We start from the raw sequence: 25,493 nt of genomic DNA, 5'->3' as shown, positions 1-25,493 counted from the left end.
TTCAGGCCCGCAGCAGTAAGCTCAGTCACCCTCTGAAATGACCTAGAAAGTTGCACAAACTAAGAGCAGGGACAAACAACAGACGCTGGCCTTTCCAGTTCTCCCAATGAAAGAATGTTAAAACATTGGCCTGCTTTTTTATGATGACAAGCAAATATCCTGTCACTTCTGCATCAGTGTTTACCATTGGATCTGGTTAAGTAAACACTTAGACTAGAAATGTGTTTGTGAGCCATTTTATTATATTATTGTAAAGTCAGTTAGCTGATGGTGCAACATGAGCTTCTGAACTATCTTTACCAATGCCTTGGCTGTCTGTGCATTTTCTTTGACCTTGAGCAGTTAACCAGTATTACTGAAGAAAAGCATTGTGTCTCTAAGTCAGTCAGGTTGTCATGGAAGCTGGTGTTGTTCCATTCAGTGGATTTTGCATCTAACTCCATCTATCTGCATTGGTTCTGTATTCATTGATACATACCTCTGTCGGGTAAAAAGTATTAAATTCTAAATAGATTCCAAGTTTTAGCCATTTCTCCCCATCACACCCAGATTCACGTTACTTTAAGGGAGAGTGTTTTACATTTCTGCTACACCTTGTGTAAGTGCTTCCTGATGGGGTCCTAAATGACCTAGCTCTAATTTGCATCCGAGGAAATAATTTCTGTCAAGGATTTAACAAGGTTGATTGAGTCAACAGTCCTGGTTACTGCTGCCTGCACTTTTCTATCACCACCTCTCTTAACACTCCACAGTACTGGACTGAAATCGAGATAAGGATAGGGCCAATACAGCCCCTCGATGGTGTGCTTTCCTGGTCCTGTCTTCTCTACCCCAGTCTGCAAAGTTGTCAAATTGCAACACACTCTGTTCTCTTCCATGTTGTATAGAAGATCTTTAGCAACCTTAAACAGAAGGTTACAGGTGTGCTACAACAATGATGTGATGTGCAAGCAGTAGCAAGCTCGCTTTCTGTCTGTTGCAGACGATGCAGGGTGAAGGGCCACAGCTCTCTCTGGCAGACGCCGTGGGTAAAGCTGCGAAAGCTGTCGGCGTCAAACCGGTTACCAGCACAGAGAGCCTGGCTCGGGATCTGGAGAAAACAGAGGCCCAAGAAGCCTACAGGCAACAGGTAAGAGGGGGAGAATTAAACTGAGGTGAGCATTGAGCAGTGAGAGATGAAGACTTTTTAGCTCAGCAGGGATGAGGAGAACTCGGGTGGGGGGAGAAGAGTGTACCATGGCTTTCCAAAAATAAGTGAGTTAGTCAAGGATACGAGGATAAATTTTGCTTTAGTGCTGATTATGAGGTGGAGCAGGAAATGCCAACACAGTAAAATGTTGAATGCTGAAGATGGGGAATGTTCCCTCTGTCAGACAATGACTTTTCTCTTGACTTTCTACCTTTAGTGTAAGAGATCTGCTAGAGAGTTGGTCTCCCCAGTTTGGCCAGTTGTTGAGCCCTGATTTTAATTGCCCTGTCAACTGGGTTGGTGCTGTGTTTTGGGGAGCAGGGAGCAGGGGATGCGTTGGTGATACCTTGAGCTGTCTAGGCCCTAACCTCTGGGAATTTCCTCTTTATACCTTCTGTTTTCTGACAATACACCTCAGAATTCATGTCTCTGTCCAAACTGTGGGTCACCCAACCTCATAGCTTGCAGAGCTGAGGAGCGTTAGAGAGATGAGGAAGGTGGAGGCTGCATGAGGTTGGAAGCTTTAAAACTGACACATAAGTGGAACTTCTAATTTTAAAAAAAAGTCAGTGCATTTTTATTGTTATTTTTATTCATTCATGGGATCCACCATTTACTGCCCATCTCTAATTGTTCAGTGGGAAGCTAATACCCTACTACTGTGGGTCTGGAGCCACACCTAGGCCAGACCAGGTAAGGACAGCAGCTTCCTTCCCTCAAGGATGTTAGTGAACCAGATGGGGGGTTTTCTAAAAGTGGACATTTTTGTGGTCATCGTTAATTCAGCTGTTAACCATGATGGGATTTGAGCCTGGGCCCCCTTGGCAATAATGCCATCAGGGCCATCACGTCCCCCTGCATTTCCTACATTCCCGGACCCAAGAGGGAGTACGGTTAGACAGTACCATTGCTACTGATTGCCGGCTTGTGGTGGACGAAGATACATTTGGAGTAAAGTGTGATACGTCCCAAGAGGTAACCTTACCGTGTTGGGAAATATGTGCAGCCCCTACCCCCAACCCAGGAGCCAAACTAGTATGTAATAGTTTTTATAATGGCGAAAGTCCGACACACAGCAACAACTGCTGTGACAGGGGAAAAGGAATGGGAGGGTGGGACTAACTGGGATTGCTTTTTAGAAGAAACCAGTATGGATTTGTCGGGCCCAGTGGCGGCCGCCTGGTTCCTGGGAAGGGAGACCCGCAAGCGTTGGGCTAGGGGAAGATTTGAGGGCTCGATGTGATCCCGTTGTTTTCCCTCCTTCCAGATTCAGTCCGACATCCAGAAGAGGATAAGAGAAGACCCAGAATACAATGCAGAGCGGTTTCCAAACACACACACTGCCTTTGAGGAGCCTTCATAGTGCCACCTCCATTCTCTCCCAAAAAGCCCACCTCCGTCAGGGACTTGAGCTATTTGTCCGGTTTCTGAACAGGGAGCAAGCCGAAAGTTCCCACATTGTGTTTGTGTGTGTGTGTGTGTGTGTGTGTGTGTGTGTGTGTGTGTGTGTGTGTGTGTGTGTGTGTGTGTGTGTGTGAGTGAGTGTCACCGTTGAGAATCCACTCACTGTCCACACTGTTCATTATTCTCCTCCCACCATGGAAATCCCGTGTTGCACTTTTTTTTGTTGTTTGTTCTCAATCTTGAATAAAGTACCACGGCTCTGTGCAGCAGTGAAACCTGATAGACCTCGACAAAGCCTTTTCTCAATATTGCTTCTCAGCAAAGGAAAGTGGTCTCCTTTCTTTCCCACCCACTCCCCTCATCCACCTCTCCCTCGCCTCCCCCACTCTCTGCCATCCCTCTCCTCTTCCACCCCTCCAGCCACTCTCGCCCAACCCCCCACCCCTAGCTGTCTTGCCCTCCTTCCCTCTCTCTCTCGCGCCCACCCCTTACCCCCGCTCCCTCCCCATCTCTTGATTTCCCCCCACCCGATTTCCACCCCCACACCCCTCTGTCTGTTGCCCCCCCTCCCCAATTCACCCCTCATGAGGTCCATGCTGACTAAGTCTAGTTCAATGTGCGAACAGCCTGAACCCATTTCTCTGAGCCTTTTCCCTCTTCCCCCTGCTGTCTGAACTTGCATTTAACCAGAAAGCAGTCATACCACATTCTCACTGTCAGGATGGCATAGCTTTACCCGGAAAGCAATGTTTATATGTTCCATTGGCTTTCTCACAGCCTTTGTAGCAAATATTGAATCTGGGACCTTGGCTATAACAGTAAGCTAACTTTTCTTTTTTGCAGTGACTAAAGTTAAGGTTTTACTTTTTGTAAACATGTGACAGTTTTGTTGACTTGCTGGAAACTGGCAAGTGAGCGTCTTGACTCCTGTGTCAATGTTCTTCCAAAATGTTTGAACAAAAGTGGGTTGAGATCAACTTCAGGCCTCAAGATCTTTTTTGGAAGCATTCAGATGGCCACCACTTGGAAAGTTTATTTATTTTTGATGCGCTGTATGTAAAAAAAAAAGTGTAGAAATGGAAGATAATTCTTTCTAATTGGGTGGGAGAGGGGTTTGTGGTGTCGGTAGAATGAATGGCCAGAGGATATTCTTCAGATGATCAACTTGACTCTCAATCTTTCGAACCGTGGAAATAAATACCAAGGCGGCCTATTGGAAGTACTGGAGAATCTTCCCCCAGTCCAAGCTGTCTGACAGCTTGGTGGAAACTGTTATCCTTTTGAATAAACACAGTTGTGTTTTTTTTTTGTGGGGAAAACCCTTGAAGCCATTCGGACAAAGTTTACATATTTTGAATATGAGGTTGCTCCTGGCGCTGAGCAGACCATCATTTTTGTTGAAGCAATTCAGTTTGCACTCATTGGGACAATTCTGACATAAAGTGGAGACCATCCTGCATGAGAAGAGAGTGCTGATTGGGCAGCAATAGATTTTCCTCGGCAGAGAGATTGCCAGTCAGCGCTCTTCACCTCGCTCAGTATAAACGTTGCTTTTCCTTTACATCGGTATTTCTTACAAATTGTCCTGATGAATGAAGGCTGAAGACCTTCGACAAGATGTGTGTTCTTTCTTAAGGTCTGAGTCATCAGCACAGGGCCTGAAAGAATATTGAGTTACTGCAGTTCTTTCAAGGGAGAATGTGTGTGTCTGCCTGTTTGTATTCTCCCTTGTTCTGTCTTTATTCATTCACAGGATGAGGGTATTCCTGGCCAAGCAGCATTTATTGCCCATCCCTAATTACCCAGAGGGTAGTTTAGAGTCAACCACATTGCTGTGGGTATGGAGTCCCATGGAGGCCAGACCAGGTAAGGCTGGCAGCTTCCTTCCCTAAAGGACATTAGTGAACCAGATAGATTTTTCCGACAATCGGCAATGGATTCATGGACGTTGTTAGACTCTTTAATTCCAGATTTTTTTTTAAAAACTAGAATTCAAATGCCACCATCTGCTGTGGCAGGATTCGATGCCCAGGTTTCCAGAACATTATCCGGGTCCCTGATTTAACAATTCAGCGATAATACCACTAGGCCATGTCCTCCCCACCATAGATCTGGAGAAAGCTATGAACAAGTATTAAGAGACAGTGAACCAAGTACAAACGTTGAAGTTTTGACCGATCTAGGCTTATTTTATTTTATGTCCCTGTTGTCCATGCGTACTGTCATATGGGCCAAATGGCTTTGTTCTATACTAATAAGTTGCACCTCCGTTATGTGTAAGGAAGGTCTGTTTGACTGGGTAGGCTGACGAGGGTTACAAACTAACTTTAAGGAGGCAATCCACCCTGAGGCAACAAGGGAAGGGAGTGAGCTGGAGTCTTAAACCCATTCCAAAGTTCAGTGCGCAGCAGGTGTACAGGTAAATTGAAGATGTTTCCCAAAAGTGGGTTACTTCATCCTGAATGTTGGGAAATCCGAACAGAAGGCTGCAAGTGCGTCTGAGAGAAATTGTTGCTTGTGGTTAGATCTCTCACCAAAACCACTTCCCATGTAAGTTGAAAAGCATTGTTTTAAAAACAAAATTGCATGTTGATCTGTGTGATTCCAGTGTTTTCTGATTCCAAGTTCTCTGAAAATTGGGAAAGCTGTCTCTTGGACTAGTCGTGCAACAGCCTGATATAATCATATTCATGGAACAGTACCAGACACCTCACTGTCACCATCCCTGTGAATGTCCTGTCCCAGCAAAGTCCCATTTCCCCTCCCCTGCATCAAGCTCAAGGGTAGATCCAGTCCCTTTTTTGAATGTTGCTTGGTATCCTCTTCAACTGCCATTTCAGGCAGAGTATTAAAGACAGTAACTTGCTGTGTTTTTAAAAACAAATTCCCTCTCACAGCTCAAACTCAAGAACAGTCATGGCAAAGGAGTCCAAGAGAGTGTCTGGTATCCAGGAGATGCCACCATTGCAGAAACGAGGTGAGAAAGTTGTTTAGCACTGTCAAAACAAAATCCAGAAGGAACAAAGAAAGATGCTATGCCTTTGAGGAGGATATGGGGAAATGGAAAAGGAAACTGCTGAATCTTGTTTTGGATAAGTACATAAATCCTGGAAGACTATTCTCTCTCTCTAAAGAGATGGCTCGTGGTGGTGGTTTAATTTGAGAGTCATTACACCTCAGGAAAATGAAGATGTTGAAGAGAGTCCTTCATGGTAACTTCAATTGGTGAGGGATTGAACCCACTCTGTCGGTATTACTATCACAAACCAGCGGTCCAGCCAAACTAACTTCAGTATCTTCTCGCACACTGGAGTAGGAAAAGGTGAAACTAAGCCCTAAGCTTTAATAGCCCCTCAACGCATGAGGCTAACCAGCCTCAAAACTCCAGTGTGTGAGGCAGCAAGGCCAGGATGGTGCTAGATTGGCTTTGCTCTCCATTTGTTGTTCAACTTTCTGTATCAGCTTCCAGACACTTGATACTTTCAGGGAAAAGTGTGACAAACCTGTGAGGGAGAGAGGAATATAAAGGTTTGTTGATGTTGGATGAAGAAGGACAACGGGAGGCTGACGTAGCCCGTGTAACAACAGTATGGAAATGTTGAGGCAACTAGACAGTTTGCACATCTTCAGAACTGGAGAAAGTGAGCGTATGTTGTTGTCATGCACAAAACTTGTTAGAACGTAGAACAATACCGCGCAGAACAGGCCCTTTGATGTTGTGCTGACCTGTGAACTAATCTAAGCCCATCCCCTTGTACTGTCCCATCATCATCCATATGCTTATCCAAGGACTGTTTAAATGCCCCCAATGTGGCTGAGTTAACTACATTGGCAGGTGGGGAATTCCACACCCTTACCACTCTCTGAGTAAAGAACCTGCCTCTAACATCTGTCTTAAATCTACCACCCCCTCAATTTGCATCTATATCTCCTCGCACAAGCCGATGTCATCATCCTACAAAAAAGACTGTCACTGTACACCCTATCTAATCCTCCAATCATCTTGTATGTCTCTATTAAATCCCCTCTTAGCCGCCTTCTCTCCAGTGAGAACATACCCAAGTCCCTCAGCCTTTCCCCATAAGACCTTTGCTCCAGACCAGGCAACATCCTGGTAAATCTCCTATGCACCTTTTCCAATGCTTCCACATCCTTCCTGTAATGGGCTGACCAGAACTGTATGCAGTATTTCAGATGAGGCTGCACTAGCGTTTTGTACAGTTGCAGCATGTTGCTCAATTTAGCCCTGCCACTTGTCTCCACTTCATCCCATTTGCAGTAAATGGCAGTTTGCTGGTGTTCCACCCTTCCTGTGTCTTCTTGCCACCTTGTGTACAAGATGTATGCAGTGTCATGTCTCCCAGCCAGCTCTACAGGTTCATGTTCACAATCGCCTTCCTTACATCACTGCAGTTTGCACTCGAGGCTTTTTACAACATTTCCTGTTACAGACATCCTGAACCGACCAACTGGTTGGTTGCACAACCTTGATAGATGGAAATTAGTGGTGCCCAGATTCCTCAGTCATGTTAATGCTACTTTCTTCTCTGTGGGAACAGGTAGAGTCCTGAGTCTTTTGAGGCTGGGAATTATCTCAGTTGTTGTGAATAGGATTCCAACATTTGCATCGTACTTTGCAGTATCTCCTGGTGTTCAGTACAGGGCAAAGTAGAAACTGATCCCACTTACAAAAAGGATTGAGTGTGAGAAGAGCCCTGGTCACAGGTGATTTGCAAAAGGCGCAAAATGTGATGTGAGAGAAAACGTTTTCACACAACCAGCTAGGATCGAGAATGCACTGCCTGGAAGTGTGGTGGTGGCAGGTTCAATTGGGACATTCAAGACTGAATCAGATGGTTATTTGATTAGAAAAAGTGTCCAGTTAGAGGAAAAATATGGGCGATGAGCATTACATCAAATTGCTCCTAAGCTGAGCTTTTTGACCACCCACCCACCGTCCCTGCTCCATGTCCATTGATGGCACTGGTGCTAATGTGTTGGTGCATCACATTTCTCAGATTATCTGTCAGCAGTCTTTCCTCTGCTTCATGTTCAATATCTTATCCACAGCCCCACACTCTAGTGTCAGATCTGGGCAGCATGGTGGCTCAGTTCTTAGCACTGCTGTCTCTCAGCACCAGGGACTCGCGTTCGATTCCAGCCTCAGGTGACTAACTGTGTGGAGTTTGCACGTCTCCCCATGTCTATGTGGGCTTCCTCCGGGTGCTCCGGTTTCCTCCCACAGTCGAAAGATGTGCAGGTTTGGTGGATCAGGTGGAAATGCAGGGTTATAGGGATAGGGTGGGACAGGGAGGGATGCTCTTCAGAGGGTTGGTGTGGACTTGATGGGCTGAATGGCCTGGTTCCACGTTCTTGAGATTCTACTTTGTGGATCTAGCTTCAAAATGGTCAAACTTATTTTCAGATCCCTGCACAGTCTTGGGTCTCTGTTTCTGCACTGCTCCTGCTCTGGCCTCTTGTGCATCCCTAATTCCCTTTGCTCTGCTCTGACGGCCATCCCTTCAGCTACTTAACAGCCCTTAACCTCTGGTATACCTTCCCTCGACCTCTCTGTCGCCTTTTCTGTTCTGGTGCTAGTCATTCTTTTGCCAAAGTCGTTGTCTGACTTCTGCAACTTTTATTGGCTCTTCATAGTTCAGCTGAAATTCCATTTTTTTTTGCATGGGCTCCTGAGGTCCAGTACTTTGTGAAGAAGGACTCTGTCCTTAAACAGGCAAATGTATTTACAGGCTTCTCAGCCTGACTTCCCAGAAACAATTTGTTAATAGTCATTCCTGCAGCATCTCTGGCTAATCTCTTTAAATTACACCTCCCTGACCAAGCTAACCCTTCCTTATAGGTCCTGTATTCTTACCCTTCAGCACCCATTTCAAGTCTGATTCTGTCTGTCTTTTTACATCACACACACACGTTATGGATAATTGTGCGTTTAGCTTGGTAAATGTTATAGTTAATGTGGATGACTCACTGTCTGTTTAAAGGCCACAAGAAAGCTGTTTGAAATGAACTTTGCTTATTTTTTCTTTCGGGGTGGGGGTTTGATTCAAGCTTTTTATGACTTGCTCAGGCTGAACATTTAACTCTTCACACCGCGACCCCCCCCCCCCCCCCCCCCCACGCCACCATGTACAGCTCACGGCATTTGGAAGTAATTGTAGTGACTTCTTTACGAAGAGTTTCAGTGCTGGTTGTGGCTGTAGTTTGGAGCAGTCACAGACTGAGTTTCTGCTGACGATAGTGCAACATGTGCTCTTAACACACAGATAACCCAGAGACCGTGAAGCAGGGGTGATCGTTTCCACAAATACGAAAAGAAATTGAGGTAAAGCTCTGAAAGTGCAGTATTTGCGTGTATTACAGCTGTGGTTTGCATCTGGTTGAGGAACTCTCATCCGTCTGATCCTGCCGCCCACAAAATCTCCTCCTCCTCCCCTTCCCCTTCCCCAAAATTTCCTAAAGCGAGGCAGTGGTCCCTTCATTCGATAGCCCTGACTGCTGTCTACCCTCTCCCTCAGTGCTGGAGGTTCTGTTACAATAGACTTGTTCTAGTTTTTCACCCCTACAACTGTTGTTACAAAGCTCTGCAATAAGAGCACTGTCTGAAGGCAGGGCGTGGAAGCAACTCCCAATGTGAGATGAGGGGTTTTAATCTTCCACAGCGTGTTCGAGCTACCTGGAGGCACGGTTAACGGGGAGAGGTAGATAAGGGTTTAATCCCAACCCCAAATCTTGCCCAGGCTGGCAGTGAACGGGGAGAGCTGACTGAATGGGTTAATCCCCCACAGTTTGCTCAGACTGCATGGAGTCGCTGTGAGTGGGGAATGGTGAGTGAGGGGGCTGATGTAAATGCTCAAAGGCAGAGACATGAAAAATACAGCCTTACTGTGTGATGCAGAGAAGATACAAGTATCACGCTTAGTGAGTGACAGCTGTTGCAAAAGGCAATGTTCCAGAGCCTCTGCATCATGCACTAAACAGAAAACAGGCAAGTATGAGGTAGAATAAACATTCTGTACATTCCTTTGACTGATTTTGCTTACTCTCACTGGTCTTCCAGCTGCACTCCATGACCTCTTCTGTGGGTTCGCTGATGACATTGGAACTTCCCGGACAGGGACTGCGTAACTATCCTTGTGCGTGACCCCTCCAGCAGAAATGATGAATAAAGATGAGAGAGAATTGACTTTACCTGTTATTGGCCACAGTCTAACAGGGAGCGCCCTCACCTACGTTGAAATATTATGGGCCCAAGAGCCATTCCAGAGACTCTTACTTAAAGTTGATACCTTGGTGCAGTACTCCAGCGAATGCTGAATGGGGACTCCGGGGACTGTCTTGAGATGTTGAAGTGAACTCCCACTCCCCGAGGCACACACGCCAATGCACTAAACCGGATGACCTGGTCATTTGTCACTCTGCTGTTTGTGGGATCTTGCTTTGCTCCTAAAGGCTACTATTTTGTACAGTTGTACAGCACATAAGCTGACCTTTCACTCCAACTCATCCATGCCAACCAGACATCCTAAATTAGGTTTAATTCCATTTGTCAGCATTTGGCCCATATCCCTCTTAAACCCTCCAACCCTGGCACCATCCTTGTAAATCTTTTTAGAACCCTTTCGAGTTAAACAACATATTTCCTATAGCAGAGAGACCAGAACTGAAGGCAGTATTCCAAAAGTGGCCCTAACCAATGTCCTGTACAGCTGCAACTTGGTCTCCCAGCTCCAACACTGTCCATTACAGCTGTCACCTCACTTCAGAGGCATGTTGTTGACCTGTAAAACACTCTAGGATGTTCTGAGGTCCTGGAAGGTGCTACTTCAATGTGGTTTTATTTCCCAGCTTTATCAAGCAGCTATTCTGCACACCAGTGACTGGAATTTATGCAGGCCTCTCCTCTGAATAAACAGACATGCCATAAAAAGGAACTGGAATTTGGAAACTATTCAATGAAGTGTAGTTTTAACTATAAATGGAGTAAATCATTATTCTCTCTCTCTTGGCAATGAGATGCCCCTTGCAACAATGCTCAATGTCAACTCAAACAGCGTCAAGCCCCGTTTGCACAGACCTCAGCTACGTAAGTGCAGAATGGGATTTGTGCTATTGCCCAGAGCTTCTACCATTAAGTGTTTGCTGTGAATCGAGTGAAAGAGGAAAGGATAACACTAGGCTGTAATATGTGACATTGTGAATCATAAAAATGAGCCAACATAGAATGCCTGTGCCTCCATCATTATTCCATCGTAATGTCTCCATCTGAGGCATGGATCTTTTTGGAAACAGAATTATGAAGGGAAGAGATAAGACAGAAGCAGGGAGATTGTTCCCATTGCCAGGTGAAACTAGAACAGAGGGGCCTGGCCTCGAAAGAGGGTGCAGATTTAGGATTGAGTTGAGGAGGAACTTATTCACCCAAAGGGAATTCTTTGGAACTCCCTGCCCAGTGAAGCAGTTGAGGCTGCCTCATTTGTTGTTATTAAGGCAAAGATAGATTTTTGGACTGTGAAGGAATTGAGGGTTATAGACAGCGGGTGGGTAGGTGGAGCTGTTTCCATGAAAAAAGAGCAGCCATGATCATATTGAGTGGTACAGGAGGAGCAATGGGCTGAATGGTCTACACCTGCTCCTACTTTTAAAAGATATTATCGTTCATCTGTTTCCTCTGGTCGCTGTACTGCCCCAGCAGTTGAACAGTTTATTTTTCCTGATTTACTCTCTTAACCTGATCAATGCTTATCCCTCCTCAAGTTTCGCTGCTCCAAGGAGAAAGGGAATCAACCTCTCCTCAACAACTGGTTATTTTCACTTCATACATTTCAGTACAAATGTCAGACTGCACTCCCACCTTCCTAACTGACTCCCTTTTTACACGAGCAGAAGAAGAAGCAGCTCATTTTTTTTCCAGAAAGAATAAAACTTATCAAATTAACAAAACACCCAATTAAGCAATTTACAAATCCTGCTCAACAGGGGCTGTGGCAAACAGACCCTTTTAAAAAGAGAATTTTTAAAAAATGACCCCCAAGTCGCCTGATTAATTACACAACTAATGGTTTTTAAAAGGAGGAAGCCGTACTGAATTAGGGCAGGACTTAATCGTGGAGTCCTGGGCAGTGTTGCTAAACAGGGTGACTTTGGGCAGGAGCATGGTTCCTTGAGAGTAAAGTCGCAGGTAGATAGGACAGTGAAAAGGGCATTTGGTACGTTTGCCCTTATTAGTCAGTGCATTGAGTACAGGAGTTAGGATGTCACACTGCAGGACTTTGGTTAGGGCCACTTTTGGAATACTGCATTCAATTCTGGTCTCCCTTCTATAGGGAAAGATGTTGTGAAACTTGACAGGGCTCAGAAAAGATTTACAAGGATGTTGCCAGGGTTGGAGGGTTTGAGTTTGAGAGGGAAGCTGATTAGGTTGGGGCTATTTTCCCAGAGCGTCAGACACTGAGGAGTGACCTTACAGAGGTTTATAAAATCATGAGGAGCATGGATAGGGTAAATAGACAAGGCCTTTTTCCCAGGGTAGGAGAGTCCAAAACTAGAGGGCATAAGTTTAAGGTGAGAGGGGAATGATTATTTAAAGGATCTGAGGGGCAACTTTTTCACGCAGAGCGTGGTGCGTGCATGGAATGAGCTGCCAGAGGAAGTGGTGGAGGCTGGTAAAATGTAAAAAGGCATCTGGGTGGATACATGAATAGGAAGGGTTTAGAGGTATATGGACCAAAGTCTGGCATATGGTACTAGATTAATTTAGGGTGACTATGAATACTGCAACTTTGAGTTGGACTAGAATTGTTTTTTTTACTCAGACGTGTTACGATACATTTCTGTAGCAAGTGGGATTTGAACCTGGGCCTCCTGGCCCAGAGGTATTGACACATCGAGAAGAAATTCCTTCTTCCCCACCCCCTCCCCCAAATCACCTGTGACAATATTTTCCACCTCAGCTCTTCACTAAAGAATCAATCAATTTTTTTTGTCTCAGGCGCTGGAAAGTGGAATTTGAACCGAGAACCTTGAGATTTAGAAGCAAGAATATTAACCACCGATCTTTATTTCGTGAAACAACAACAGAAATTGTGAGAGAAGCTGGGCAGCACCTGTGGAGAGAAAGCAAGCCATGACTTGCAACATTTTCTTTTTTTTTGAGGTGGCCCTTGAAACCCCGCAATGGTCAATTGCTGTAATACCTCGACAAAGGGTTAGTATCAAAGTTTCTTTGATTGTACACCTTTGGGACATTCTACATTCAGAAAGGTTCTGCGCAAATGCAAGCTCTAGTTGCATAAGTGCATGCCTTGGAATTATGCAGAGTCATGGCGATGACCTCCACGGACGCTGTCCACGCCGACCAGAGATCCTAAATTAATTCAGCCCCATTTGGCCCGTTTCCCTCTTAAACCCTTCCTATCCATGTCTCCATCCTGGTGCCTTTTAAATGTTGTAACTGTACCAGCCTCCACCACTTCCCCTGGCAGCTCCTTCCGTACACACACTACCCGCTGTGTGAAAATGTTATCCCTTAGATTCTCTTGAAGCCTTTCCCCTCTCGCCCTAAACCTGCCCCTTTAGCTTTTGATCCTCTACCGAGGGAAAAGACCTTGAGTATTCGCCCTGAAACATTCCAATTACAAGGTCATCTCTGAGCTTTTGACATGAGGAAAAGGATAAGCGTTTGAACACGTGCCTGCCACTCCACATCCAGCTGATATGGCCAAGTCCAGACTAATCCCCGTTCAGAGCACTTAATAGGGACTGACTTGTGTTTAACAAGGCTGGGTGGGGAAATCAATGTTCTAATCGTCACCTGCAGAGGTCGGAGAAACCAACCAGTTCCGTCCCTCATCATTGTTCAAATCGGGAGGAAACCAGAGCGGTGGGAATCAGCTGAGCTAAGCGGGCTGCAATACGACATTGCCGAATGTTGACAGTGACTCAGCCTTAGCAACACCAGGCTGTGGGTTCAAATCCACCCCACAGCCTGAACAGAAAATATAATTTATAATTATTATTAAATAGTATACAATAATCCTACTGCACCATCTTGAACAAGTACTGGGTGGATGGGAGGGGTTGGAAAAATATCCCTGACTCCGGGCCAATACCAATCCCTCAATCGAATTCACATAAACAGATTGTCTGGTCGTTGTCACATGGGATCTTGCTGTACTCAAATTGTTTCCAGTCTAACAACACTTGTTGAAGTGCTTCATCGATCGAGAAAACGCTTACTTTTCTGTGTGTATGTGTGTTTTTGTTTAAAAACTTGTATAGTTTGAAGGTCGTAATTTCACTTCAAGAGGTGAGGCAGACAACAGCCAGAGCACAGATTCCACTCCCAATCCCAATCCCAGCAGAGGAAGACCCCCTTTTTGGCGGGGTGGGGGGGGGGGGGGTGTTGGAGAAGGGAGTAATTAAGAACCACCTCATGTCTTCTTCGCTATGACTCTGTTTGTAAGGCCGGGGAGGTGAAGTAGAGATTCCCACATGACTGAAACCGGGATTACTTTCGGGTATTAACTTGAATAGATTAACTGGAGTCTTAGCTCAGCCCACATGGCGAGGAGGGGGGGACGGTCCTGTCGGCGAAGTGGCTATCCAGCGACAGGGGCGGGGGAGAGCGAGAGCGTAGCAGCTTTAAAATCACCTTTCACCCACAACATCAGGTCAAACCGGCTGAGGGCTGGCGAGACGAGGCAGATGCGCAGCGAATGAGGAGGGACTGTTGAGAAACTCAGGCAGAAAATAAAAGTTCAACCCAGTTTTCTGGGCTTTTCCTGATTGTGAAACGCTGCTCTCCGCTTCTGTCAATTAACAAGCAACTTCACCAGAGAGACAGCCCAGTGTGGGAGCAACCAGTTCACGAGAAGGCGACTTTAAAATAATTTACTTGATATTTCCAGCGAGGATTTCTTCCCTTCGCCAGGTAACAGATAAAAAAAATTAATATTAGAGTTGCATGGGAAGGGAAATCAGATTTTTCTTGATATTGGGGTGTTGTCCTTAGCTTTTCTTTTCAATACCTTTTTTCTTTACGAACTTGTCCAATTCGATAATGAGTTGTTATCTGTATTTCATTGTGTTTTTGTTTTATTCCCAGCTCTGTCTCTGAAGTTGGTCCCTTTGTTCTATGGCTTTCTTGATGAAGAAGAAGAAATTTAAGTTTCTGGTCACTCTGACAGTGGTAAATCTCTCGGCCGTGCCGTTCATCAATGGGATCCTGTACTGCAAGATCCGCTTGCTTCACGGCGGATCCTTCAGTGAGCTGTCTACCCGGTGAGTGAGTGAGTGAGTGTCAGGGATGGAGGGAGAGGAGTTACGGGGATCTGCACTGTGGGCCTGATAATGCGGCTGCTGGCATTCTCCACATTCCCTCTTTCCCCGCCCCCCCCCCCCCAACCCTGAGGCATGCCTTGAAGTTATAATTTTTTTTTAAAAAAACTGATGTTATAAGCTCGCAATTTCACCGTCGCAGCCTCCAACCAAAACAGGGGTTTAAAATGTTCTGCATAATTCTCCCCTCTGACACCTTCCCCCAAAGTTAGGAGATGAAGAGCCCCCTCCATTTTATAAAGGGGACAAGGTAATCGGATTCTCCTCTTCTTCCCCCCACCCCCCACCAAGAGAGTCTGTCTACTTTGGGGTAACAAGGCTTCCCCCGCCCCCCCATCCTTGTCACCCCTCGTCCCCCTTCTGATCTCCTCCTTTCCTCTTCTCTCTCCCTTTCCTCAATCCCCTCTATCCTACCCCTCCCTTCCCAATGCTACCTGTAATTCTGCCCAATGCACCCCCATCCCATTTTCCTCTTTAAATGCCCATCTTTATCTGCCCCAGATATCCCACCCTCTACCCACTTCTTCCTGTGTCATCCCAGTAGCTTCTAAGAATTAAATCTGTCTATTTGTCACCCAAAACATAACTAATTTGCATTCCCCCTGTAACTTGTCCGACCACGGGGGGGTGGGGGAAACACTCCAGCTCAAGGCCTATTGAAATATAGTCAGTATTGCAGGAGAAATGAAGGACATCGCGTGGAGCCAACTTATAGCAAACTGATATTGACCAGCTGTTAACTAAGTTGAAGGCTTTCAGCATGCTTGCTTTCACTAGTCGCAGCATTGAGTATAGGAGTTGGGACATCTTGCAGCTGTACAAGATGTTGCTGAGGCCACATTTGGAGTGCTGCATGCAGTTCTGGGGGCCCTACTATAGAAAGAATATTAAATTAGAAAGACTGCAAAAAAAATTGATGAGGGTGTTCCGTGGACTGGAAGGTTTGAATTATAAGAGATTGGATAAACTGGGAATTTTTCTCTTCCCTGAAGTGTAGGAGACTGAGGCGGGTGGGGGGGGTGACTTTAGAGACGTCTATAAAATCATGAGAAGTGTAGATAAGGTCGATAGCCGATCCTATGTGGTAGGGGAATGTAAAACTAAAGGGCATGGATTTAAGGTGAGAGGTGAGATATACAAAAGGGTCCAGAGGGGACAATTGTTTCCTCCTCCTCCTCCTCCTCTCTTTTCTACCCCCCCCCCCCCCCCAAAGGTGGTGAGGGTCTGGAAGAGGCTGCCACAGAAAGTGGTGAAGGCAGGTACAATTTTTGTCATTTCAGAAACACTTGCACAGGTAAACTGATGGGACAGCTATAGGAGGATATGGACCAAATGCAGGCAAATGAGATTAGATTAATTGTGAAAAGTGGGCTGTGTGGGCAAGTTGGGCTGAAGGACCTGTTCCCATGCTGTCGATCTCGCTTGGGGAAAAAAAGACTCAGCAGAAGAATGCACAGTTAAGAGTAGGCCATTCAGCCCCTTTATCAGTGCTCCACTGTTTGACAAGACAATAGCTGATCTTGTCAGGAATTGTTCGGCTCTGCCTCCCAAAATCACAGACTTCCTTGTTCATCAAAACTCGTGATCTGCCTCCACTGCTCTCTGGGGAAGAGAATTCCTTCGAGTAATGACTCTGAGAGAAAAATTCTCCTCGTTCCTTTGTTGTGTGGATTTTATGTCCCACGTCAATAGGTTTTTATTCAAAACAGACTGGCCAAAGAGAAAGCAAAGATAAAAGCTGTCTTTAGGCTCAGGCCTCTTTGTCTCCATGTGAATGAAATGGTGTTACAAAATACTATAGTGTGTGGCATACAGAGATGCACCAGGCTCTAACTGAATTGTTACATTATTGAAAAGCTATTGCATGAACTCTGCCCCTGATGCTAGTGAGTCTGCTCCACATGCTTATACACGAGTGTAGAAACTAGGAGCAGGAGCAAACCATTTGGCCTGTGGAGTCTGTTCTGCTATTCAACAGGATTGTAGCTGATCCTCTGCTTTGATGCCATGTTCCTGTTATTCTCCCTCCCCCATACCCATGATGTCTTCTAATAGCTTAAAAAATTTGCTCTCACTCTTGCACGCTCTCTAATATACTCAGCGACTTGGCCTCCACCTGCAGTGGAGACCTGAACTGGCTTGCTCCCCTCTGAGCGCGGATATTTTTCCCCTCACCTTTTGGTTTGGGTCTCCCTGAGGTGGCTTTGGTATCAGTGAGTGATTCTGTGGTTTTTCTTTGGCGTTGTGGGAATCTAACTCGGGAATCTAAGGGAGAGCGGGTTGGGATTGGATCCTCAAGCCCAGAGCTGTGAAATGGACTAATCTCTCTTAGTATACTATTTTCCCCTTAGTATACTATTTTGGACTATTATTCTGAACTTTGTTTTCTTTTACAATATATCATTGCGATTTTGTACCCTTTTTTTTTTGAAGCTCTGTCACCCTCGGGGTGGGTGGGTGGGGGGATGTGGGTTTTGCCTTACATTTTTTTTCTTTTTTCCTGTAAGTTTTTATAGTCAAGAATCTGTACCTTTTTTGTACCACGATGGTGCTGTAAGTAGCAACTTGTAAACTTTTCATTGCACTCACAGTATGAGTGCATGTGACAATAAAGCAAATTCAATTCAAGAAGACCCACTCTGTAGCCTGAGAATCGTGTCTCTGACTTCTAAGCCTCTGCAAATCAGGGGACCTGTTATCTCTGCGTCTGTTCTGAACAGCCCTGTTAGAATTTGATACGTTTCCATCAGATCTTCCTCTCACCCTTTTTAAACTTGAGCGAATACACATCCAGTTGAACCTAGCTCGCTTCATACGACAGTTCTGTCATCCCTAGTTTTAGCAAGTGAACCTCTGCTGCATTTTTCTCTCTAGTGTATCCTCTCTTAGATAGGAGGGCCAAAGCTGTGCACAATGCTCCAGATATGGTCTCTCCAAGGCCCAGCATAACTGCAATAAGACATCCCTCCTTTTGAACTCAAATCCTCTTGCAATGAAGGCCAATATACCATTTCAGCTTCCAAGTTGTCTGCTGTAGCTGCCTGTCTCCTTTCATTGAGTGGTCAACGAAGACACCCACATCCCTTTGTATATCCGCGCTTCCGAATAGGTCAGCATTTTCAACAATGTTATGTTTGTTACACAAGTGTTCAACTCCACATTCAGCCACTTTGTATGGCATCTGCCACGTGTTTGCCTGCTCACTCAATTTATCTAATTGTCAACTTGTTTCCTCACCTCTCCACATCCTTCCTCATTTTTAAGGGTGTTTGCAAACTCTCTCCTCTGAGGCAAAAGGCCCCATCTCCGAATCCCACTCGGGGATCCGAGCTCTCTGCAAGAGCCGGAGAGAGGAACTGAACTCTGAATGATCAGATGAGAGTACAAGAGCCACTTGCAATTGGACGTGAGCTCATTTTGAATTTTTTTAATGGGATCTTGCCATGTAGCAAATTGTCCAATTTGGCGGGGGGGGGGGTGGTGGGTAGTGGTGCTGAACTTTGAGTTGCTTGCTTACTCTGGAGGGATTTCCTGAGGATGAGCATGGTGGGGCCTATATGCGATTCTGTTTCTGCTTTTACTTTTCTCCCGCCCCTGTTCCTCTTTCACCTCTCTTCCCACTGTCCTACCCATCCCCCGCCCTGGTCCTCCTCCTCCTCCAGTTACCATCTTTCTCCATTGTCCTAATGGGAAGATATGCCGTTTCACCACATCCCAGAGGATGTTAAGGTGGCTGGAGTTCAGGTGGTTTCCCCCCCCCCCCCCCCCCCCGCCCCCGACTAATACACTTCACAACGTTTGTGTTTTGTAATGATTCCCAGTAAACAGCTTTGAGAACTGGTGGGCCAGAGGATAGGATGACTGGAGTCCATTCAGTGATAGTGTTCCCAGTATGTTGCTGGAATGGGAAAACTTCCAAGATCATCTTTTCTTGGGATAGGCACACTAGGGCTGGACTTTATTGCCCATCCCTAATTTCCCTGGAGAATGCCTTCAGGGGTCTGAGTGATGGCATCTGCTGTGTCCTTGAGGTGTGGGGGCACCCCAAGTGCTGTCAGGGATGGAATCCTAGGATTTTAACCCAGTGACAATGAAGGAATGGTGATATATTTCCAAGTCGGGGTGGTGAGTAACTCAGAGGGGAAGTTGTAAGAGGTGGTGTTCCCATGTATCTGCTGCCCTTCCCTCTGTAGAAGAGGGACGTGCATTTGGAACCTTCTCTTGAGGAGAGGTGCAGAGTTAGTGCAGTATGTTTTTATAGACAGTATATACTGCTGCTGCACCTGGGCATCGATGGTGGAGGGACTGAATGTTGGGGGCAATGAGTGTAGGTCTGCTTTTCCCTGGAGGGTATCGAGCTTCTTGAGTGCTGTTGGAGCAGCACTCACCCAGGCGAGTGGGGAGTATCCCATCACATTTCCTGACTTGTGCCTTGTGGACAGGTTTTGGGGAGTCGGGAAGTGAGTTACTCACCACAGGAAGAGCTTCTGACAATGTTTCCTCGTTTTGCTTTCCCCCCTCTGACCTCATTTTTGAGGCTTAAGTGTTGCAACTCCCAGATGAAGACTGAGAGAGGCAGGCTGCGAGGGGCCAAGGGTGGGGAGGGATTTAGCTGCTGTATCTCAGTCAAAGCTCAACAGAGGACATAACTGCTGAACAGTGAGCTGTATGTTATGAGCCTGAGTGTATATAGTTTATTTTTAAAAAGGTCTCTCCAATAGCTCTCTGTTTCTTCAAATGAAACACCCTCCTGACTTGTTTGTGATCACATTAATTAGGAGCAAGAATAGGCCATTCTGCCCCTTCAAGCCTGTTCTGCCTTTCAACATGGCTGATCTCGTTGCAGCGTCAAATCCACGCTCCTGCCGGCCCTCGCGATCTTTCATCCTCCTGCTTCACACAAATATATCCACCTCTGCCTTTTAAAAATATTCAAGGTCTGCCCTTCCACCACCTTTTTGAGGGGGAGAGAATTCTAAAGCCTCACATTTTTCACCCCTCATCCTGAGAGAAAAAGGATTTCCTTTGCGAATGATAATCAGAGTCCCAGCGATCTACAGCACAGATGAGGCCTTTTGGCCCATCATGTGCACACAGGGCAAAAAACATCCACCTAATATTCTAATTCTGGCCTCGGTATCACAAGTGCACACTTGAAGACTTCAAAGTTATGTTTTATGCCCCTCTCACCCTTACAGACTGAGAGATTCCCACCACCCTGGGGGTGAAAAAGACTTTTTCCCTCGCGGCTCCTCTGAGCCTTCAGCCTTTGCCTTAAATCTGTGCCTGCCTGATCGATAACCCCTCCATCACGGGAAACGGTTTCTTTCTGTCTACGCCCCCTCATAATTTTACACTTTTTGATCATGTCCTGTCTCCCTCGACCTCCTTTATCTGAGGAAAGCAGCCCCAGTCAGTTTGATCTCTCTCTTCATTAGTGAAACTCTCCAGCCCAGGGAGCCTCCCAGTAAATCTCCTTTCACCCTCTCTGGTACTATCTCACGCCTCCTGTAAAGTGGGTTTCAGAATGGCCCACAATACTCTAGCCGTGGCCCGACCAATGTTTTACCCAGTTCCAGCGTGGCATCCCTGCATCTGAACTCTAAGCCTTAACTAATAAACACAAACACATTGTAAGTTGCCGTTAGCATCAACTATCCTGATGCCTTAAGGGACTGATGGTGACCTTCCAGAAGTTTATAAAATTGTGAGGGGTATAGGCAGAGTTAATTTTAGGTGTCTTTTCCCTAGCATAGGGGATTCAAGACAAGGGGGCATGTTTTTAAGGTGAGAAGAGAGGTTTTTAAAAAAGGCACGAGGGACATTTTTTTTAAAATGCAGTGGGTAGTCTGTATATGGATAAACTTCCTGAAGAAGGCATAGTTACAACATTTAAAAGACATTTGGATAAGTACATGAACAGGAACTGTTCGGAGGGATATGATCCAGGAGCAGGCATTTGGGGCTGGTTTAGTTTGGGATTATGTTCAGCATGGACCAGTTGGACGAAAGGGTCTGTTTCCATGCTGTATGACTCTATATAGTGTAAATGTAAGATTCTTCTATTTCCTAGGGCCTATCATTCATCATGTATTCCCTGGCCTTAATCTGTTTTAAGTGGATGACCCCAATTCTACATAAGAGCAAAGGGGTGGCAGGATCAGTGTTTAATATTGCTGCCTCACAGCACCATGGGCCTGGGTTCGATTCCACCCTCTGGCCACTGTCTGTGTGGAGTCTGTACATTCTTCCTGCATCTGCATGGGTTTCCTCTGGGTGCTCCAGCTTCCTCCCACAGTCAAAAGATGCGCACTTTGGGTGGATTGGCCGTACTAAATTATGCAGAGTGCCCAGGGATATGTATTTTGGTGGATTGGCAATGGGAAATGCAAGGTTACAGGGATAGGGTGGGGGGGTGCCTTGGAGGTTGAATCTGGGTGAGTTGCTCTTCAGAGGGATTAGTGTGAGGGGATGGGCTGAATGGCCTGCTTCCACACTGTAGGTATTCTATGATCCTCTTCCCGCGCGCCCCCCCCCCCCCCCCACCATCTCCCCTGTCAAGACCACTTGATCTTTTATGTTTCGCTTCAGTTTCCTCTTGAGTTTATAAATTCCAGTGGATGCAAACTTTCCTCATAAAACAACCCATCTGTGTCAGACATTAGTCCAGTCAGCCTTTTCTCCATGTATTTACATCCTCCTTTTAAGTAAGGGATTTTTTTTCCATTCATGGGATGAGAATGTCACTGACCAGGCAGCATTTCTTGTCCATCCCTATTTGCCCAGGGGGCCGTTATGAGTCAACCACATTGCTGTGGGTCTGGAGACCAGGTAAGGATGGCAGGATAATAAAATGTGAGGCTGGATGAACACAGCAGGCCCAGCAGCATCTCAGGAGCACAAAAGCTGATGTTTCGGGCCTAGACCCTTCATCAGAGAGGGGGATGGGGTGAGGGTTCTGGAATAAATAAGGAGAGAGGGGGAGGCGGACCGAAGATGGAGAGAAAAGATGATAGGTGGAGAGGAGAGTATATGTGGGGAGGTAGGGAGGGGATAGGTCAGTCCAGGGAAGACGGACAGGTCAAGGAGGTGGGATGAGGTTAGTAGGTAGGAGATGGAGGTGCGGCTTGGGGTGGGAGGAAGGGATGGGTGAGGAAGAATAGGTTAGGGAGGCAGAGACAGGTTGGACTGGTTTTGGGATGCAGTGGGTGGAGGGGGTTTCCTTCCCTAAAGGATGTTAGTGAACTAGATGGATTTTTCCTGACAATCAACAATGGATTCACAGTCATCATTTAGATTCTTAATTCTAGATATTTATTGAATTCAAATTCCAGAATCTGCAGTGGCAGGATTCGAACCCAGGTCCTCAGACCTTTGCCTGGGTCTCTGGACTAACAGTCCAGCAATAGTACCACTAGGCCATTGCGTCCCCCTAAGGTGACCAATACCGGAACAGTACAGCGCAATAGCAGGCCCTTTGGCCCACGACACTCTATACGGCACTTCAGATATCTGCCTCTGGTGCTCTGCATGACTGGAGCACAATGTCCTCACTTCTGTATTCAGTTCCCCTTGCGCCACATCATAACTTCCTGACGGCTTTGCTAAACATTTGATGTACCTGTGTGCAAACCTTCTGCAGAGTGGTAGTGTCCCTGTGTTCAAGTTTCCAGAGCTGCATCCTTTAACCTGTCTGCACAGAACTAATGATAAGTTGTCACTGAACTATTCCATCACAGGGAGCAGGAAGCTGGTGATATTGGTTTTTCTTTTTTTTTCCTTTTTCCCCCTGTTTTATTCTATTCTGTGACCTCCTTTTCTAGTCTGTGAGACCGGGTTGTTCACTGGGTCAAGACGGTGCTCCCTGAGCTCCTGTCTGTGAAGGGTCACTGATTTTTGTTTTAAGGTTTGCCCAGCCTCCTGTCTGCACCCTTTTCTTGAGCATTTTTTTTGGTGTAAAATGCAATTCAGATGATTATCCCAGCAACGTGACCTCAAGCCGCAAACCTCCGGTGTCATGAGCAAATTGAGTTCAGTGGAAGAGGAAACAGTCCCTGCCCTTGATGTGCACAGACAAGTTTGTGTGAGTGCTCTCCATGGCAAATCATGATAACAAGCTCTCTGTTTAAAACAGGGGCTCCTGATCCTGTCACTGTACAAAAACCCTCCCATGGCTCTGCGCTTCTCCAATGGGAATGGGCTCATTTTGTGAGCGTGTGGCTTAGGAACAAAAGTAGGCCATTCAGCCCTTTCGATGTGGCCATGGCTGATCTGATTATAACTTCAAAGCCTCGTTCCTGTCTGTACTGAACATTTCCGCCTGCCTCTTCGCTTAGAGTCTATCTACTCCATGCCATCAATTTATCAGAGAGTTAGACAGGGAGGGAGGGATCCTCTGCTACCGTAGAGTCAGGGCTGATGATTTGGCAGAGGGGTTTGGGTTGTGTGTACTTGCCATGGAAGCCTTTTTATTTTAAAGATCAAAATGCCTTCCTCAATGCTGACTACCGTATTAGAATCGCAACAATATTACCTGCTGAGTCTCCACCTCTGCCCTATGTTTCCCATTCAGAGAGTGTGGGGCCTTGGGAATGTTTTAGGTGTAATTTTTTGTTTTGGTTTTTTTTATATTGTCGTGTAATGAGATACAGTGAGAAGTATTGCTTTGCGTGCTGTCCAAGCAAATCATGCCTTGCATTAGTACATCAGGGTGGCAGGACAGAATGCAGAATATCGTGTTACAACTACAGGGCTGATTCAGGGAAAGGTTGACTCTTATACGAGAGGTTCACTCATAAGTCTATTAGTAACAAAGTGTGGAGCTGGATGAACATAGCAGGCCAAGCAGCGTCTCAGGAGCACAAAAGCTGACGTTTCGGGCCTGTTCTGATGAAGGGTCTAGGCCCGAAACGTCAGCTTTTGTGCTCCTGAGATGCTGCTTGGCCTGCTGTGTTCATCCAGCCTCACATTTTATTATCTTGGATTCTCCAGCATCTGCAGTTCCCATTATCGCTCAGTCTGTTGGTATGTGTTTTCAAACTTTAGTATTCTCTGCGCAATGGAAGATAGTATAACCGACAGGAGAGAGGGGTCTTTAATTCTGTTGGCTGATTTCCGAAAGCGGTGGGAAGTGTAGATTGTGTCAATGGAAGGAAGGCTGGTTCTCGGGATGGACACGATTGCATTTACAACTCTGTAATTTCTTGTGGCCTTGGGCGCAGCAGTTACCATAACAAAGCTGTGAGGCATCCAGACAGGATGCTTTCTATGGTGCTGTCTATAGAAATTAGTGAGAGCCACTGTGGACATGCTGAATTTTCTTAGCCTCCTGAGGCAGTTGAGGTGTTAATGAGCTTTCTTATCCTACGTCCATCCTATCCCGTTCAATGTCCTCCCTCCCCAGCCCCCAACCAACATACCACCAACCACACCTGACAGGAACAAACCCAGGGATGTGGGTCTACAGAGTAGGCCTGATGACCTTCCTCAGGAACTGGGCACTCACTACATGCCTTGCAGCTCCCAAGTGCCTTTTTGAAGTTTGTCTCCCAACGCCATCTCCCTGACTGTATTGGAATACAGGGATGAAATCTCCAGATTTAAGGCCAGGCTTGTGTTGGCCATCCAGAAGGAGCTGGATGGCCATGTTTTCTGGGTGGTTTGCTACCTGTGTTCTTCACTCCCCTTAACCTTTATTGAACGTTTGAGATATCCCTGACTAGGTTCCTGGGCGGGAGGCCTGGGTGAGTCTGGTGCCTCCCTCCTTCTGTTACCCCCCCCCCCCACCCCGCCAGCCCCTAATTCTCCCCAAAAGGATGGGTTCTGTTACCTATGTTCAGTTAGAGTTTGTCTCATTCTGTTACCAAGACACCACCACCATGGCAACTTATGATCTCTCTGCCTTAATTAGTTTGTACAGTTTTGGATTACTTATTACTTTGGTTAGACCTTCAGCATGTGACTCTTACGTCTATCATGTTATTCCAGTCATTGTGTTTGTCTCCAGCACCACCTTTATGCTCAATTTTTTTTTGTAATTGAGGCAGAGATGTAATTATTTGGATTATAGGTCATCCCTTCACTTGTTATTCAGCTATTAACACTTTACTCACACGGTCTGACACACTTGATCACTTGCAGAGACCTATTATTCAACCTGTCAACTCTCCACTCACACCATTTGTAGGATCTTTTTGATCTCTCTGGCTATAAGGTCTGTGCCTGTGTGCTTCTCCTCCTCACTTCACCCAACAAAGGGATAGCACTTCGAAAGCTTGTGATTTCAAAAACGGGTTAGACTATAACCTGGTGTTGTGTGACTTTTGACCATGTTCGCCCTGGTCCAACACTCCCACCTCTGCGTCATTTTCCTTTCTTGCAAGCCAAGCTCTCTCTACTCCTCTACATTGGGGAAATGAAGCCTAGACTTGGCAACATCTACGTTCTGCTCGCAAAAATAGACCCTGAGCTACCAGTTGCCTGCCACTTTAATGCACCACCCTGCTCCCTGGCCAACATCTGCGTCTCCAACTTGCTGCAGTGT

The 25,493-nt window shown here is 46.1% G+C and overlaps 2 protein-coding genes across 7 annotated transcripts in view; both read left to right on the top strand.

The window, feature by feature from the left end:
- Nucleotides 1-2,887, top strand: part of LOC125446472 (large proline-rich protein BAG6-like) — a 96,585-nt gene extending 93,698 nt beyond the window's left edge. For all 6 annotated transcript variants that reach the window (XM_048520070.2, XM_048520069.2, XM_048520071.2 and 3 more), the window contains 2 exons: nucleotides 983-1,129; nucleotides 2,457-2,887. In XM_048520070.2, the coding sequence (XP_048376027.2) occupies nucleotides 983-1,129; nucleotides 2,457-2,552 (243 nt within the window). In that variant the 3' untranslated portion in view covers nucleotides 2,553-2,887. The remainder of the gene's footprint in view (nucleotides 1-982; nucleotides 1,130-2,456) is intronic.
- Nucleotides 2,888-14,295: 11,408 nt separating this feature from the next.
- Nucleotides 14,296-25,493, top strand: part of LOC125446505 (early estrogen-induced gene 1 protein-like) — a 30,227-nt gene continuing 19,029 nt past the window's right edge. Inside the window, exons 1-2 of the mRNA XM_048520134.2 lie at nucleotides 14,296-14,543; nucleotides 14,718-14,893. Of these exons, the coding sequence (XP_048376091.1) occupies nucleotides 14,748-14,893 (146 nt within the window). The 5' untranslated portion in view covers nucleotides 14,296-14,543; nucleotides 14,718-14,747. The remainder of the gene's footprint in view (nucleotides 14,544-14,717; nucleotides 14,894-25,493) is intronic.

The sequence above is a fragment of the Stegostoma tigrinum genome, chromosome 34, assembly GCF_030684315.1.
Source record: "Stegostoma tigrinum isolate sSteTig4 chromosome 34, sSteTig4.hap1, whole genome shotgun sequence".
NCBI classification, from domain to species: domain Eukaryota; kingdom Metazoa; phylum Chordata; class Chondrichthyes; order Orectolobiformes; family Stegostomatidae; genus Stegostoma; species Stegostoma tigrinum.
The sequence above is the reverse complement of the archived record's forward strand: the minus strand, read 5'-3'. Positions and strand labels throughout refer to the sequence as shown.